This window comes from Miscanthus floridulus, chromosome 5 (assembly GCF_019320115.1).
Source record: "Miscanthus floridulus cultivar M001 chromosome 5, ASM1932011v1, whole genome shotgun sequence".
Lineage (NCBI taxonomy): Eukaryota > Viridiplantae > Streptophyta > Magnoliopsida > Poales > Poaceae > Miscanthus > Miscanthus floridulus.
In genome coordinates, this window is record NC_089584.1 from 99535442 (window position 1) to 99553416 (window position 17975).

Sequence of the window (17975 nt, forward strand, 5' to 3'; positions counted from 1 at the left end):
GTCTTTCACTTTGGGAATATATTTATGGAATTATATATTTTGTAAGATATAAAAATTACTAAATAAATACTCCATGAAAATTTTACTATTTCATAAATATATAATTTATATAATCTTCATATCTTTTAATTTTAAATTTAGCAAGATATATAGTCTGTTTCATAATCTTTAATTCCAAAGTTTGGTATATCTTAATCTAATTATTAGGACTAGTCTCTAATTCATCACATATTCCTCCAATTAGAACTATAATATCTAACTACAAAGCACAAAAATATTTGGTCGTAAATATATCATAACTTTAATTTTTGTATTATCCATATGTTGGTACATTTAAATACCAAGTTTTGTGTTTTAATATGTTTTGGTTAGGTCTGCACTAACTCATATAAGCATGTGGTATGAGCAGCAGGCGCGCATCGCCTGCTCTGCCTCGTCGCGCGCGCCGTCAACACGCTAGTGGCTCGAGCTCGACGACAAGATCTGTGGCGCGGAGCTCAGCGCCATGTGTTCAGATGTCAAGGTACCAGCCATGTAGGATTTTTTTCTGTACACGACCAGACACCTCGGCGCCAAGATCTGTAACGCCAAGACGTGTTACCTCGGCGTAAGGACTCATGGCGCCGACCCTCAGGATCCAAAGATGAGTTTAAGTCTCTCAGAGAGACAAGTAAGTTTTATTCAAAAAAAAAAGGGTTAAATAGTAAAAAATTAGGGATGCAGGATGCAAGTATCACGTGCTCTAAAGGGAAGGAGGCTGCCACCAACTGTTGCGAACCCAGCACGAGCAAAAATGCAATACTGCCGAAGAGAGTAGACAATATACAAGCAACATTGATGGATCAAAGAGAGTACGTAGAAGCTGAAACTAAGGCGCTAAACAGAGTGTCGATTTTTCGAAATTTCGAAGTTGCACGCAACATATGAAATCAAGAAGGTAGTATATAATACAGAAGAATGTTATGGGATCATGGATTCGCAGTTACTTAGATTGTTCATATCACAGTATGCTCCAATTAAACACTTCAGCTGTCAGAATTTTCTTGCAGGGAAGATGGCTAACATGCAAATGATGAATCAGGTGAAGCTGACTGCAGTGTGACTTGCTGCAGTTCCAATCTCGACTCTCTTTGGCATGGGAATTAAGGACATGTTTGGATCCCCTCTTCTAAACTTTAGAGCTCTAAAAACTTTAGAGCACTTTAGCTCAGCTCTAATGTGAGGTGGGCTAAAGTTTAGAGCTCACTTTAGACCATATGTTTGGAGCTTTATCTCTAAAGTTTAGATTAGCGAATCCAAACAGGCCCTAAGTCGAACACTGCAGTTTATGGGGCCCATCATCTATTTAGCATTTCGGATGACTGTGCAGTGTTCACGTAAGTTGCGCTCTTGTTGAATCCTTCGAGCACCATTATTCGCACTGCCTCCAAGCCCCTATGCAACGCAAAATCAAGCTGCACAAAGAGATCGCTTCCGTTACTTTTCCTTGTCTCCCCATGGCCCATGGATAAAATAGAAACACCCAATTATATGTTTGCTAAATTGGCTGAACCAAAATATCTTAGGTACAGATAATAGTGAAAACCTCTTCTTGCTCTTTCTTGTTAAAAGGCCGGAGAACAAAATTTGCAGGATCCATCTTCCCGGGTGGTCGTCCAATGCCTGCAGCAGGAATATTCATTCTGGGCAACTGAAGAGAAAAGGAGTGAGAAAGGGCATACCAATTCTTAGGCGTGGAAAATCACGGCTTTGTTTCAAATGGTTGACGATGCTTCTCATCCTACAAATAGTGGCCAAATGGTAAGTACAGAAACAAGCTCTTCTCCAAACAATAACAGTAATGGGAAGGTCACAAAATCAGTGCAACCACTATGTCCAAATTTACACATTGATATAGAACCTACACGAAATTATGAATAAAAAGAGCATGGACTATTTCCTTATAGGAATTTAAAAGAGGGAGTAATAAAACTACAAATGAAGTTGTTACCAAAGTTTTAATGCTGGCCTGCTGCATTTTGTAACAGGTAGGCACTTTATAATCAAGTTTCTAAACATCAATGTACAGTTGCTACTGTGTGTTGACGGACAACACAAATCAATGAATCATATGATCAAATATCCTTCTCTTGGATGAACTTGAGACTATGGAACAATTATCTGTCTCCAAAAGTATGTGGTCTTCATCAGAATTTGTATTAGAAAGAACACTGAAATAATGACTAATAAGCTATACATGGAACAGATATCAGAAAGTAGATGAGAAATGGAGTACCCATTATGTCCGCCATGCCCACCCTTTGGCAGCAGGCGCAGTTTTGCAAAGGGTAAATCCAGATCATCATACATCTGCAGAGAAGAAAAGAATGTGGACTAGTTAATAGTGATTTTGCAAGGTGACAATGACATTTATAGTGATATGAAATGCAGCTAGTGAAGAGTAAATATTTACCACAACGACTTGATTAAGTGGTATTTTGAAATATGAAACCATCTGCCCAACCTATACATAACTCAATGTGTGTAAAAAAAAAGATACAAAAAAGGAATAATACTACAATAGCATTCAATGTTTCATTGGAATGATTGTACTTACAGACTCACCGCTTGCATTCATAAAGGTTTGTGGCTTGGCAAGCATAATAGGTGCAGCACCGATGCGACCTGGATAATAATGAATTAGTTTTAGTGAAGAATGCTTTCAAGCATGCATGGAATTACAAAGTAATAATGCATCTACTTTATGTTCAATATTCAGTTATAGACATGGCCATCCCTGCAGAAGTGCGACCTGTGCGACGGCACAGGGCCTCTGTTTTCCAGGGCCCCGAACTCCAAAGTTGCAGCCCATCAAACCTATTAATCTTATCAAAATTTCTAGCAAGTAGCCAAGTAAGCCAAATCCCCAAGCGGAAGCATCGTTTCCAACCCCGCAGCACTAGTTCGACTTTCATCTTTGACTTTTATTCTCCCAATCTTGATCAGCGTCTGGCGTCTCAGTGTGGGTGATTAGGCTATACGTGTCAGCGTGAAGCTATGTCGCCGTCTGTTGTGAGGCCATGGGCGGTGGATATCAGGAGTAGGACACGCTGCTCATGGCCTGGTGCTGGTCCACTTTACTTGACCTGCTGAGCAAAGGGCAGCAAGTGCTGCGCTGGACTGCTGGTTGCATCTTCCTTCGGCAAGCTAACAACATAATTTTCTTTTCTTTTCTTCAATTGTACTCAGTCTTTTGTATGAACTAGTGAACTAGTACTGGCTTGTTTGTTGTCTGATGTATATATAACACATATCCCTTAATTTTGTTTTTTCTATCTTACATATTCATGTGTAAGAACTTGTCGAGACGTGGAGTGTTTTAAGATCGAAACCCTTTCTTCTGAAAATCAGTCTAGAAAAATATGAATCAAATTACTAAAAACACAAAAAACAGAAAACTTAATATTAGAAGGGAGCTATGGATAGGTCATGCAACCAAGAGTTAATTCTGTATAATTCTTGATCGTTGCAATGTAATAAAGTATTTTATTAGTCTACTTTGCTAAGTTGCTAGGGCCTATTTTAGAATTTAGCATGCCAGGACATCCCTGGTTATAAGAGTATCCGAAGGCCACATGTAGATTGCTGTAAAAACTCTCAGGTTGCGACAGATTTAATTGCGAAAGGAAGTGAGAAAAGAATTGGAACACAGTTTAGCTCTTGAAAGCATTCTATCAAGATTAACATTACAAACTTCAACACATATAATAATACTTCATGTAAAGAAAAATACTTTGGTGTGATTGTTACCTTTTCCAACCATTGCCTTGAACTGCATACTGCTCAGAGATATACCCTCAGCTTCTGCTATAACATCGATCATCTCGAATCCAACCTGAGAATAATTAGACATGATCTCAAATTCTCAACTCCGTACAAAGATTATCCATTGGAGTTTCTATTTTCTAATTATACCAGTACACAATAAAGTCCTCTGCGCACAAGAGAAAATCTGCTCTCTGACTACGAATCATACATTTCAGTGTTTCTGTTTTAGCGTTTCTATCTCATTCTGTAACAAGAAACCAAGTCGACGAAACAAGTTTCAAATTTGCATATACCCTTTGTTTACATCCTTAATAGCTATTCAACATTTGTATTCAAAAGTTTAAGACTCCAAAATTTTGGAGTTCCCACCGTGGAAAACGGCAGCTTTCACGACGAACAGGGTAGGTAAGGCGCTTACGTTGTGGCGAGTTCCCTGGTACACCTTTCCGGGGTTACCCAGCCCGACGAAGAGCCACGGCTTCCGCGCGCCGCCGTCGCCTGTACCTGCGGCTGATGAAGGAGCTGCTCGACAGGCGAAGGAGGATGCTGGGACGCATCTTGTCCTTGCGCGGGGGTGTGAGAAAAGAGGAGATGGAAGGCGGGACGCCGAGGCGCCAGAGAGCAGCCGCATCGCCGTCGCTGCCGCCGCCGCCGCGTAGCGCCGCTGGTAGGAGATGAACCTTTGGGAGGCTGGGATTGTCACACTGGGCTTCATAGCTTAGGGCTTTATGACAGGTTGGGCCGACAGCCCAGCTATCAATTTTTTGTTATTAATTAATTTTGAATTTAGCAAAAATATATGTATAGGTTTTGAAAACTTTGCAAACAAGGCTGTATATCTAAACATTATAAAATATCCAAATAGTTTTTAATAAAATCATAATAAATTATGAATTTTTACTATTAAATTTTATCTTCATATGGATCTACTGTCTACTGTACCTATCATATTTTCCTGCAATCTCATAGAGCCACGTCACCAGGTCCTCTCTCTCCTCTACTGCTCTACGGTCGCACTCAGAAGAGAGACCGAGAGACTCCCACTCTCAATTAACACATCAGGCAACCACTTACCACTCCCACTACCTGCAATTGACAGCATGTTCGTTTCGGCTGTGCTGGCTGGTTTGGTGTGAGAGAAAAATACTATTATAACTTATAATCCACGATCGTTTACGACCAAGCGAACATGCTGTGAATTGATGCAATCAGAAACTGCCAGGCAACCAAGAGGCCGATAGATGGTATTATTTATATTCTTTCCCTCATGTATCTGATGGCCGCAAACTTGCATTGCATCTCGCATGGCCTGAGCGCGGCCCGACATTCATCTTCCCTTCCCAAGCTTTCTCCAGTGGTGGGTGCATCCAGGCTATGGCGTACTCGAAGTAGCTGGGCCGGTGGATTCCTGGCTTCCTGCAGCAACGGATGCGGCAATGGAAGGCTGTGGCGGTGGTGAGGACGAGATGAGCGATTTATTGTTGTTTTTTTCTTTTCTTTTCCTACGCCGAAGCCGAACTATTTGTTGCTGGTCTGCGGTAGAAGATGGGGACGAAGAACTTGCTCAGCACGCAGTTCCTGGGATAAGGCCTGTGACGGTGGCCCACCGACGGAGCTGACGGAACCTAGGGCCTTGTTCACTTTGCAAAATTTTTTAACCTGATAAATAGTACCACTTTCGTTTTATTTGGCAAATATTGTCCAATCGTGGACCAACTAGGCTCAAAAGATTCATCTCGTAATTTTCAACTAAACTGTGTAATTAGTTATTTTTTTACCTATATTTAATACTCCATGCAAGCGGCTAAAAATTGATGTGATGAAGAGAGATGGGCATCTAAACAAGGCCCTACGCAACCATACGGCAAGATGAACACATGTGTATCTCTGCGTTTCCTAATAATCTTATTTCTCTTTTCAATTCAGAGCGTTGTCGTGGCTGTAAAATGAGCTTTGTTTAACACCAGTAGTTATGAGGCATAGGGCCTATTTGTTTCCGCTCATAAGCGCGTTGACGACCGAGATGCGCGGTAAACGACGCCAAACGGTCTGCGGCGCTCGTGCGTTTTACGGCAGAAAATGAACGCGTCTCGGCGATTCCCAAAACGTGGCCTCGGAGCCGCGTTCGCTCAAACGCGAACGCGCGATACGACATCCCGGAAACAAACAGGCCCATAAGCGCAACACTGATTTACGCATGGATAATAATTTTCCAGTTAACTTAACATCCTTTAAACCATCAAACCTCACGTTATCTTAGCTTAGCATTACTGCACAACAATATTGTAACATCATTTTCTAACACAAAGCTATATATTTCTAGCTCCATAAAATTTCATCACAAAAGTACTATAGAGTCCCTGCAGCAACGGGCAGTGTATCATCTAGTTTACATGAAAAACAAGGTCCACGGTATATGGAATATATATTTCCATGCACACCCCTAATGGTTGGACGCACCTTCTCGCCCTTTCAGCAAGCGGGAGAAGACTTCTTTTAAAAAAGATCTTCTCAGCTGATATATATTTTTTCTAAATTCAAAATAAATATTTTAAGGTGTCGATAGAATTTGGTCATTGGTGCCTCAAAGGCTCAATCAAAATCCAGTCTCTAGAAATAGTTTATGAGATGGATCTTTAGAAATCGATTTTTACACGCAATTAACAAACCCAACAGCATCTAAAAATATCATTTTCAGAGACGGCTAGCCTTTCCAGCCATAGAGGAAATTAGAGTAGCCTCTAGAAATGGATTTGTAGATGCAGTTAGCAATTTGGGCCACCTCTAAAAATGTGTGCAACACGTAAATTTCATAATTTCTCCAAAAAGTGGGATGAAATAAACTTTATATTAAAGTTGCAGTGCTTAAAGAGATCTACAACTTCGTAGTTGACAACTTTTATTGAAAATTATTTGAGACCTAGATTTTTTTTTAAGTTTTTACAATTTGAAATTTAATATTTTAAATTTTTTCAAATGACCTCATATGGAGAAAGGATCAATACTGAAGGGTAGCACTCGAAGGGATATGAAACTTTTTAGTTGATTGCCTTTTTTATTTGAAATCATTTAGTGACTACAAATTATGTTTTAAGTTTTTAGATTTTGAACTTTTAAAAAAAAACAAAGTACCTCAGATAGAGAAATAACTAAACCAAAGTTGTAGTACTCGAAGAAATATGAAATTTTATAGTTAATGACCTTTTATTTAAAATCATTTATGGCATAGAAACCTGTTTTACAATTAATAATTTTGGAATTCATATTTTTTAATCTTTTACATGATCTCAGACGGAGAAATGGTCTAAACCGGTCTCTGTGCCATAGCAAGGTATGGCAATGCCATAGATCTACAATGAGACTGTACCCTACCCGGACACCTCCTTGCTACAACCTTCCATTGTTGTTGTATAAGCTTCTAGCTAGCCTGATCATCTGTGTTGGTTGTGGCTGCAACTGTGGCAGCCGCAAGACACAGCTATAGTAAAATTCATGTCAGAAGCGAGCACGCCCTTCATTGTTTTCATCGCTACACCACCCAATCACCTCACCACCCTGTCCTCATGCTAGTGTAGCTACCAGTGACATCCTTCTATCTAAGCCCACCACATTACATACATGTTCGGCAGCCTCTATTCGGCTTATAAGCCTTGGATTATCAGCCAACGAATGATATTGTTCTCTCACACCAAACCAGTCAGCAGTACTTTCAGCCATAGCTTATAAGCCAATCGTCCATTCAGAGGCATCAAGTAAGTGCCTGTTTAGTTGCACTTCATTTTGCAAAATTTTTCAAGATTCCCCGTCACCTCGAATCTTTGGACGCATACATGAAGCATTAAATATAAATAAAAAATAAAACTAATTACACAGTTTAGACGAAATTCATGAGACGAATCTTTTAAGCCTAATTAGACTATGATTGAACACTAATTGCCAAATAACAACGAAAGTGCTACAATACCATTTAGACTATGATTGGATACTAATTACCAAATAACAACGAAAGTGCTACAGTACCGTTTCGCCGAAAATTTCGCCAACTAAACCAGGCCTAAGTCTTCATGCCGGTCCTCCCCCATGGAATTCCACAGTTCGTCAGACTTCAGACTACAAAGCCACTAGTTGAGTTAACTTACGACGTTATTATAAGCGCGTGCCATCATGCATTGCCAGTTTGCCACCAGCACACCACCACTGGCTTGTCTGTCCCACCCCCAGGCCCCAGCTCTCTCGTTTCTCCGGTCTCCACCATGGCTCTCAGTCTCCTCCACCATGCCTTGTTAATAATGGCCTCATCACTATTCACGCCCACGCCCGTCACGGGCGCCGACCTCTCGGCCCTCCTCGCCTTCAAGGGCAGTCTTTCCGACCCTGGCGGCGTTCTCCGCGGCAACTGGACGGCCAGCACGCCCTACTGCGGATGGGTCGGCGTCTCCTGCGGCCACCGCCACAGGCTGCGCGTCACGGCTCTGGTGCTCCCCGGCGTGCAGCTGGCCGGTGCCCTGGCTCCCGAGCTCGGCAACCTGTCTTTCCTCTCCATCCTTAACCTCAGCGATGCCACGCTCACGGGGCAAATTCCAACCAGTCTCGGGAAGCTGCCACGCCTCCTTTCCTTCGACCTCTCCAGCAATTATCTCTCCGGCATCGTCCCGGCCTCGCTCGGCAACCTCACCGCACTCGAGATCCTCAATCTCGACTCCAACAACCTCACCGGTGAAATCCCACACGAGCTGTGCAATCTGCAGAGCGTTGGGTTTCTTATTCTCAGCAGGAATGACTTGAGCGGGCCGATGGCCCAGGGCTTGTTCAACGGAACGTCTCAGTCTCAGCTGAGCTTCTTCAGCCTTGCATACAACAGCCTGACGGGGAACATTCCTAGCGCCATCGGTATTCTGCCAAACCTTCAGGTCCTCGAGCTGTCGAGGAACCAGCTTTCAGGGCAGATACCGTCCTCACTGTTCAACATGTCCAACCTGCTAAGGCTGTACCTCTCCCAGAACAATCTCTCGGGACCGGTGCCAGACAACCAGAGCTTCAACCTCCCCATGTTGCAAGACGTGTATCTCAGCAAAAACGAGCTCGCCGGCACGGTGCCACCAGGCTTTGGGGCGTGCAAGTACCTGCAGAAGTTAGTTCTGTCATACAACAGCTTCACCGGTGGAATACCGCTGTGGTTGTCAACCTTGCCGGAGTTGACAACGATATCCCTAGGTGGTAACGACCTTTCTGGCTAGATCCCCGCCGTCTTGAGCAACATTACCGGCCTCACCGTACTAGACTTCACCACGAGTAAGCTGCATGGGGAGATCCCACCGGAGCTGGGCCGGTTGGCGCAGCTACACTGGCTCAACCTCGAAATGAACAACTTGACAGGTACCATTCCGGCCTCCATCAAGAACATGTCTATGCTCTCCATCCTTGACATATCCTACAACTCCCTGACTGGACCTGTGCCACGAAAAATATTTGGGGAATCTCTTACCGAGCTCTACATCGATGAGAATAAGCTCAGTGGAGACGTCGGTTTCATGGCCGACTTGTCAGGTTGCAAGAGCCTCAAATACATCGTCATGAACAATAATTACTTCACCGGTAGCTTCCCCAGCTCTATGATGGCGAACCTCCCCTCCCTTGAGATCTTTCGCGCATTTGAGAACCAAATAACTGGACACATCCCTAATATCCCGGCATATCAGAGCAGCATCTCGTTCATTGATCTTCGTGACAACCGATTAAGCGGGGAGATTCCACAATCAATCACGGAAATGAAGAATCTTAGAGGTCTTGACTTGTCTAGCAATAAGTTGTCTGGGATTATCCCCGTACACATCGGCAAATTGACAAAGCTGTTTAGCTTGGGCCTGTCCAACAACAAACTCCACGGCCCTATACCAGATAGCATTGGAAACCTGAGCCAGCTACAACTATTAGGATTATCAAATAACCAGTTCACTTCAGCAATACCCCTGGGGCTATGGGGTCTTGAGAATATTGTAAAACTTGATCTGTCTCACAATGCCTTGAGTGGCTCTTTCTCGGAAGGTATTCAAAATCTGAAAGCAATAACTTTTATGGACCTTTCTTCCAACCAACTCCATGGCAAAATACCACTTTCACTGGGAGTGCTCAATACACTGACCTACCTAAATTTATCAAAGAACATGCTCCAAGATCAAGTACCAAATGCAATTGGCAACAAGCTAAGTAGCATGGAAACATTGGATCTTTTGTACAACTCCCTGTCTGGTAAAATTCCAAAGTCCTTCGCCGATCTCAGCTATCTCACAAGCCTAAATCTCTCTTTCAATAAACTGTATGGACAAATCCCAGAGGGCGGTGTGTTCTCAAACATCACTCTACAATCATTGGAAGGGAACACTGCACTGTGTGGCCTGCCACACCTTGGGTTCCCACACTGCCCAAATGATGAGTCCAACCATCGCCATCGATCTGGTGCCATAAAATTTATACTTCCAAGTGTTGTAGCAGCCACTGTAATAGGAGCTTGCTTGTTCATCCTGATCAGAACTCATGTCAACAAGAGGTCAAAGAAGATGCCAGTCGCTAGCGAGGAGGCAAACAACTACGTGACAGTCTCCTACTTTGAGCTTGCCTGTGCCACAAATAACTTCAACAATGATAACCTGCTAGGAACTGGAAGCTTTGGCAAAGTATTCAGAGGCATACTGGATGATGGGCAAATTGTCGCGATAAAAGTCCTGAACATGGAACTGGAAAGAGCCACTATGAGCTTTGATGTTGAGTGCCGTGCACTTCGTATGGCTCGACACCGAAACTTGGTTAGGATACTCACCACCTGCTCCAATCTGGACTTCAAGGCACTAGTGCTCCCATACATGCCAAATGGGAGCCTAGATGAATGGCTGTTCCCTAGTAACCGTCGTGGGCTAGGATTGTCCCAGAGGATGAGCATCATGTTAGATGTGGCTCTGGCACTGGCTTACCTTCACCATGAGCACTTGGAGGCAGTCCTGCATTGTGACCTCAAGCCAAGCAATGTGTTCCTTGATCAAGATATGACGGCTTGCGTAGCCGACTTCGGCATTGCAAGGTTGCTGCTGGGCGATGATACTTCCATAGTTTCGAGGAACATGCATGGAACAATTGGTTATATGGCACCAGGTATGTAACTGTCTGCAACTTGATAGTAACTCATACTATCTCATCACTTGTGCTGCATCACTAACAATGTCTCTGTTTGCTTACTTTGCTGTGAACTGGCATAACAGAGTATGCTTCGACCGGTAAAGCGTCAAGGAAGAGTGATGTTTTCAGCTATGGGATAATGCTTCTCGAAGTCGTCACTGGGAAGAAGCCCAACATGTTCAGCGAAGAGCTAAGCCTGAGAGAGTGGGTCAGCCAAGCTGGTCCGTCAAGACTTGCTCATGTCGTGGACCATACCATCCTTTTTCTAGACGAGGAGGCAACAAGCAGTGGAGATGTCCAACACGCCGGCTGGTCATCTTGCGAGGGATCTCCAGCGGGTGGAGCTGCCTACTGCAGATATTGGACTTGGGTTTACAGTGCTCGTGTGACTTGCCTGAGGAGAGGGTGTCAGTGAAGGATGTGGCTGCCAAGCTCGCAAGGATCAGCGAGAGTATACTATCCTCCCAATGATTTGGTCTGCAACTGAAGGCAGCAATGTATCTCTCAAAATTCCTGAACAGTTTGTTCCAAAAAAAAAAAGAACAGTACTGCAAAGTTAACATTGAAGTTCATACGATCAAATGTTCAGATCAGTCAAGCCCCATTGCGGCGATTCGAGTAGGCAACTGCAAAATGCTACTGAATGCTTTTGTATTTTCAGATGGCCCGTATGCAGCTAAGTCGGGAATGGAGTGGATCTTGAGCTCTGCAGATTTGGTGTTCTTCGCTTTATGGGAGTGTTCGGTTCATGTGTTAATAATCTGGCAAGCCAATTAAGTCGGAGGAGCTAAAGTCTGGCTTCAACAATGCAAGAACACTTATTTCATTGTATATAAATATATAATGGTTAGCTTAGTCTGGCTTCTATGGGCAGTGGCGGAGGGTGAACTAAATTATGGGGGGGGGGGGGATTAAAAAAAACATCAAACGCATCTCTTCTCCTATCTATTGTAAAAAGAATGGAGACTTTTCAGTGCTACCCAATTCAGAAATCATGTCTAGTCAATTTGATTGTCGATTTAGTAAAATCATGCCAAATATTACCTAGTAAGAAATAGGGAAAGAATGAGACTGGGAATCGAACTAACCTGTAGCAACTAGCAAGGGGCAGCGCCCAGCGCTTCTACATTCTAGACGCCGAATGTGGTGGTGGTCAGGTGGTGGCCGGTGGGATCTCGCCGTCTCGCATCGACGCGGAGGACTCGAGCACCATGGCAGGAGAACGGCAAGCCGGCAACCGCGCTGGGCGCTGCTGGCGGAGAGGGAGCACGCCGTCGTCGTGATGCGGACTCGCGGAGATGGAGAATTGGAGATGGAGCATGCCGTACGCCCGTGACGCGGAGGCAGAGAGCCGAAGATGCAAGTACCGGGTCCCCGTCCGGTCTCTCTGAAGTCCGAGTGTCCCATGCCGCTCCGTTTGTGGCTTCTGTGTATGTGAGTGGGCTGCACCGCTGCAGGCAGGCTACCTTCTGGAGTACGCCGGCCAGGAAAATTTATTGGGCCGTGGGCTCTGCCCCTGTGGCCCTGTCTATGGGTGTGTTTGGTTAGTTACTTTTTTTTTTTGTCTACATAATGTAAGTTTACCTTTTTATCTACATATAAGGTAAGTTTACCTCGTCAAACATTTTGTCGAATAGATGCTGAGCGGAGGATCCCGATTCCACTCGCGCGATCCTTCACTAAGAAGGCCAGCGAACCATCAGCTACTCCCGCAACTTTTCTTATTTAGAAAAAAATAATTTCCATAACTTTTTGTTTTTAGAAAGTTACTAAGTCATATATATAACTTTGACATGTAATATTTTACGGGACATAACTTATTTCTACAACTTATACTGATAACTTTGACAATGTAACATTTTGTAGAACAGAACTTATCACCATAATTTTTACATAACTTTTTTGTACAATTTTTATGTAATTTCACAGGCAACTAACAATGAAAACTTTTGTATTTTATTTTATGAAAATAATTTTTAACATAAATTTTCTGGCACAGTTTTATATAACAATTTTACGAATAACATAACTTATACATAAATTATATATCTAAGTTATACAAGCAAGTTATACACATAACTTTCTTTTTTTAAAAGTTACTAAGTTATACACGTAACATTTATGCATAACTTATTATCACAACTTATATATCACAACTTTTACAATGTCATATTTTTGTAAAGTGGAACTTATTAGCACAAGTTTTTTTTAGAATTTGTTGGGCAGCGTTGGCAAGTTGTATAAAATAACTTTCGTACATAAATTGTAAAATAATTTATGAACATAAGTTGTGTTTCATAACTTTTGTACATAAGTTGTGTTTTCATAAATTTTGTGTTTCCAAGTTTTGGCATAAGTTATAAATTAATTCATTCCTTTGTATTTAATAATTTTTGTGTTTTCAAGTTTTTGGCATAAGTTATAAGTTAATTCGTTCTTTTGTGTTTAATAACTTTTCTGTACATAAGTTGTGTTTCATAATTTTTATGTATAAGTTATATGTTATATATTATAAGTTAGTACACATAAATTGCTACTAGAAAAAAAATTGAAATATATGTAAGTGGGGTCTAGTTTTGTTCGCCTCGTCACGTAGAACACACCGGTGTAGGTGAAATTGAAAATGGATACACCGTTTAGAAGATATACCAATTGCAAATAAATGTTTCGCTTTTTTCAACCTTACGTCATACGACCTCACAACAGCCAAAAGAGAATCAGCGTTCTGCACGTGCAAAAAGATAATATGCTGGCGGCTCCATCCAAAAAGGGAAACAACGAAAAAAAATTCTAGAAAAAGAAAACAACGGCTTGTCGAAGATTGCTCGCTCGATTCCAATCTGGTGACCGTTCGCCGTTTAGTGGCGTCGGTGGAGGATGCCTATCATCGCCATAGAAGACACTCAAGCTTCTCCGTCTCTGCCTGCTCTTCCTTTCTCACTCCTCTCCACCTTTTTGCGTGCCTCCAGCCGTCCCCACGGTGTCGACCCAGGCGGACTTCTTGCTGCCAGCCGCGGTGAGATCCGGATGCACGACCATGGCACAGCTAGGGTTGTCATCGACCGCGGTGGTAGCTAGCTCCATGACATTACGTGCGCCCAACGGCAGCAGCGCACTCCTAGAGCTCCTGATGGGGCGGCTCCTAGCGAGCGAGCTTTGGTCCTGCGCGCAATCGGGGGTGGACAACTCCGCCATCCTTGTGGAATCGAGCGCAACGGTGGGTCAGAATCCAGTGCGACAATAGTCTTCTACGCATCCGAGGGTGGAGGCCGAGACGACAATGGGCTATCGGCATGATGTCGGAGCACTAGTGGGCATTGAGGGGATGCAGAGGTACTTCCCAAATCCTAACCAAACCTGGCCAATTGGGAACGCCCACCCCTCACGTTTCCACTAAGCCTGGCCTAGGCGTAGTTAGTGCCTTCATGGAGCCTGGCTATAGGCTTTTACAGGCGCCAAATAATAGTTTGTTAGGATCCTCTTCTCTAAACTTTAGAGCTCTAAAAGCTTTAGAGCACTTTATGTCACTTTTGAGCTCTAAAGCTCTAATGTGAGGTGGGGTAAAGTTTAGAGCTAACTTTAGATCAATTGTTTAGAGCTTTAGCTCTAAAGTTTAGAGAAGAAAATCCAAACAGGCGCTAAGTCAAAACTTGTATTATTAGAGCGGCAAGCTGTAGGGTCGAGATGGCAGACTAGAGGGAGGATGAATAGTTTTTTCTAAAACTAAATCGCGCTGGCTAACTGAAACAAATGCAGAATTAAAACTATCAGTCTAGCCAAGACTACACCACTCTATCTAAGTTCTCATGCACTTTATAAAAGATCCTAGTTAAGCAAAAAGGTGCCGGGCTAGCTAGAGCTCACTTAACAATTCTAGATTACAAGGTCACACAAACCTATACAACTAGTACTTCAAGCAACCGGGGGAGCTCCTACACAACTAGTGATGCAAAGCGCACAAATCTCCTAAGCTCACTAGCAATGCTGAATAACAAGGCTACACAAGTCAAATTAGAGAGCGCAAATTACTTAGCACAGCGGTGCTAGCCCCCAACACTCTGCTCTCAGCCTCGACCGGCTGGGCACCGCCACATGGCGGTGCACCGGACCAATTTTTTTATTTTTTAGCCCTTTTTTTGATTTTTTTCATAAATATGCTCCTAGAGGTATGATTTCAAAATCTGGACCCTTAGCTCGACGCCATCATTGCTGGCGCCGAGCTTACACGTCTCGGTACCATCATTCCTGGTGCTGAGCTCTTGGGCTCGACACAGACGTGGCAGTAACTTGGTAGGCAGCTCGGCGTCGTAAATCTTAGCGCCGAGCTCGGCGCCATAGATCTTGGCGTCGAGCTTGGTGCCGTAGATCTTGGCGTCGAGCTTGGTGTCGTGGTTACTGGTGCCAAGCCTATATTACGTATGGGCCCTCCTTTCCTTTCTCTCTTACTCTCCCTCTCTCTCTCGCACCGCCAGCACCCGCCCGAACCAGCGCACCGCCGCCGCCGCCCGCGCCCGTGCCCGTGCCCGTGCCTGTGTCCTCTCCCGCCCGTGGCCACCCATGCCTATGTGCCCTCGCCCTTCACCGTGGCCACAGCGGCCACCGCTCCTATGCCTCGCCCGCGCCAGACCCCTCCCCCGCGCCGCGCCCGCGCCGTGCCGCCCACGCCCTCCGGCCATGCCGTGCCACCCGCGCCCGGCCTCGCCCGACGTGCCGCCCGCGCCCACGCCGCGCCACGCCGGTGCTGTGCCCACCATGCCATGACCGTGTCGTGGCCACACCGCGCCCATGCCATGCTACCCGCGCCCGCCATGCCGTGCCGCCCACACCCGCCGTGTCGTGCCGCCCGCGCCCGCCGTGTTGGCCTCGCCCCGCGGAGCGCTGGCCATCCCGCTCCTACCGCACGCCACTACCGGCCTCGGCCCCTGCAGCGCCTGGCCATGCCACCACCGGCCTGGCTCATCGGCCGCACCCACGCCCGACGTCCACTGCGACTCCGTCGACATCCGTGACTCCATCGTCGGACAGGTAAAAATTATGAATATGCAATGTACGCACTTAGTTAGCTTTGATTGTAGTGTAGTAGTTTTGGCATTTATTATTTACTAGTTAATGTGATGACTCAGTAGTTGATTTAGTTAGTGATCTAGTGAGATAGATATGTAGATAGATGGAAACATAGATACATAGGTACATAGATATAGTTAGATAGCTACTTAGATAGGTAGTTATATATTTAGTTAACTAAATAGGATCTAGCTATTTAGTGAGTACATTGTATCTATGTATGTAGTTATTATCTTATTTACTTAGTTTGTAGTTAGAAAGTACTTGTTAGGTACTATCTATCGCCTAATTTGGACTAAAGGACATGTGTTTCGTTACGCGTTTGAACTAGATGGACAATCTAGTGAGCATATATTATGGAGGCACCGTGGAAAGAGATCGGTATGGATATGTTGAGTTTGTTGAGATGCAAAGCGTGCCTATGTTATTCAATGCGCCATCATTTAGTGAGTTGGTTGCAAGGGCTCGGGAGGAGCTACATTGTCATGGAGCTGATGATGATGATGGCATCGCAGTGGAGGGTGTACTTCACCTAGGTTCCCCTCCCAACATCCTTAGGAAGATGATCCCAATTGGGTGTGCAGATCAATGGGTGAACTATGTGAGATCGGCTATGAAGTGCTAGTTCTTAAAGTTTGGACGTGGTTGTGCGTCGGGTGTTATTTGATTCCATCCCTCATGGGTTTTCCCCACCAATGGGTCAGCAGACACACTTCGACCCTCCCGTCCCGGAACCTGATATGGATGCGGAGGTTGCACCTACGGTTCCCGATGCTCAATCTGCCCCCAATATAATAGTTGGAGATGCTTGTCAAACTCATGATGTTGTGACAGATCCTCCTTATGAGATCCCTTTGACACAGAATCATCTGAGTAAGTGTCTTATCCGCATGGTTATTGGGAGCTTACCTCATTCCTTACATCCAATTTTTCATTCTTTCCTTATTTTTGTACTTATGTTGCAGTAGACATTCCTAACATTATGGATGTGCCCACTATTGCTACGCAAGTGCTCTGTGGAGATGGATTTCGTGGCTCCAATAGTGTTGAAATTATGAATGATTCAGAGCCATATGAGATGGCAAGGGCTCTTGATTCTAATGATGATCGTCCTGATGGAGAGCTGACAGAGAGTGATGTTGAGATGCTGAGGCGTATCTTTCTTGGCCGCCATGATCCAAGAGTTCACGAGTTCAGCGATCTTGCTCATTCTGATCAGGCGTGTGTAGAAGGACATCCCTAGAAGCTCCTAAGGCCGGCCCTAACATGGTAATTGAGAATGGGAGGGTATTCAAGGACCTCCCTGCATTGAAGAGGTGGTTGTAGACGTTTGTAGTGATATGAAAGAGACCTTACAAGGTCTTGCATTCATATGCAGAGCACCGTTACATAGTTGTGTGTGACAAGGAACGCTGCCCATGGAGGGTTTGTGCAAGGAAGCAAAAGGTCACCAAAAAGTGGAAGATCACAAAAGTTGTTGGGCCATACAATTGTGCTGACCATGAGCTAACACTGAAGCATCGGTAGTTGACATCTACCTTCAATGCCAAGCGGTTGATGGGAATATTGCAGGGAGAACCCAACATGAAGGTTAGGACAATTATCAGGACCATTGAGGCATTGTATGGAGGTTATGTGATAACTTATGGTAAAGCTTGGAGGGCTAAGCAGCGAGCGTGGAAGATGATATATGGGGACTAGGAGGATGGGTATGAGCAGCTGCCAGTACTTTTCAATGCAATCAAAGTGGTGAATCCAGGCATGCATTATGAATACATCCCAAAACTAAATGCATGGAAGGATGGGAGGCAGATATTCTTTCGTGCTTTCTGGTGCTTCCCTCAGTGTGTCGAGGCCTTTAGGCACTATCGTCCTGTCTTCTCCATTGATGGTACGTTCTTGATTGGCAAATACTAGGGCACACTTCTTATAAC

The 17975-nt window shown here is 44.3% G+C and overlaps 1 protein-coding gene and 1 pseudogene across 1 annotated transcript; one reads left to right on the forward strand and one right to left on the reverse strand.

The window, feature by feature from the left end:
• Nucleotides 1–884: 884 nt before the first annotated feature.
• On the reverse strand, nt 885–4494 carry LOC136452755 (peptidyl-tRNA hydrolase, mitochondrial). The gene is made up of 8 exons (XM_066453355.1): nt 4226–4494; nt 3790–3874; nt 2597–2664; nt 2453–2503; nt 2276–2349; nt 1722–1780; nt 1586–1662; nt 885–1454 (listed from the first exon to the last, which is right to left on the reverse strand). Exons 1-8 carry the CDS (start codon nt 4436–4438, stop codon nt 1338–1340), a joined length of 744 nt encoding a protein of 247 aa, XP_066309452.1. The 5' UTR covers nt 4439–4494; the 3' UTR covers nt 885–1337.
• Nucleotides 4495–7503: 3009 nt separating this feature from the next.
• Nucleotides 7504–11454, forward strand: LOC136452756 (receptor kinase-like protein Xa21; annotated as a pseudogene).
• Nucleotides 11455–17975: the final 6521 nt, after the last annotated feature.

Coding starts and splice junctions, on each gene's coding strand:
- LOC136452755 (XM_066453355.1), bottom strand. CDS start 4,438: ATGCGGCTGCTCTCTGGCGCCTCGGCGTCCCGCCTTCCATCTCCTCTT. Junction 2,665..3,789: donor CAAGGCAATGGTTGGAAAAG/GTAACAATCACA, acceptor ATTATTATCCAG/GTCGCATCGGTGCTGCACCT. Junction 2,350..2,452: donor CACTTAATCAAGTCGTTGTG/GTAAATATTTAC, acceptor TCTTCTCTGCAG/ATGTATGATGATCTGGATTT.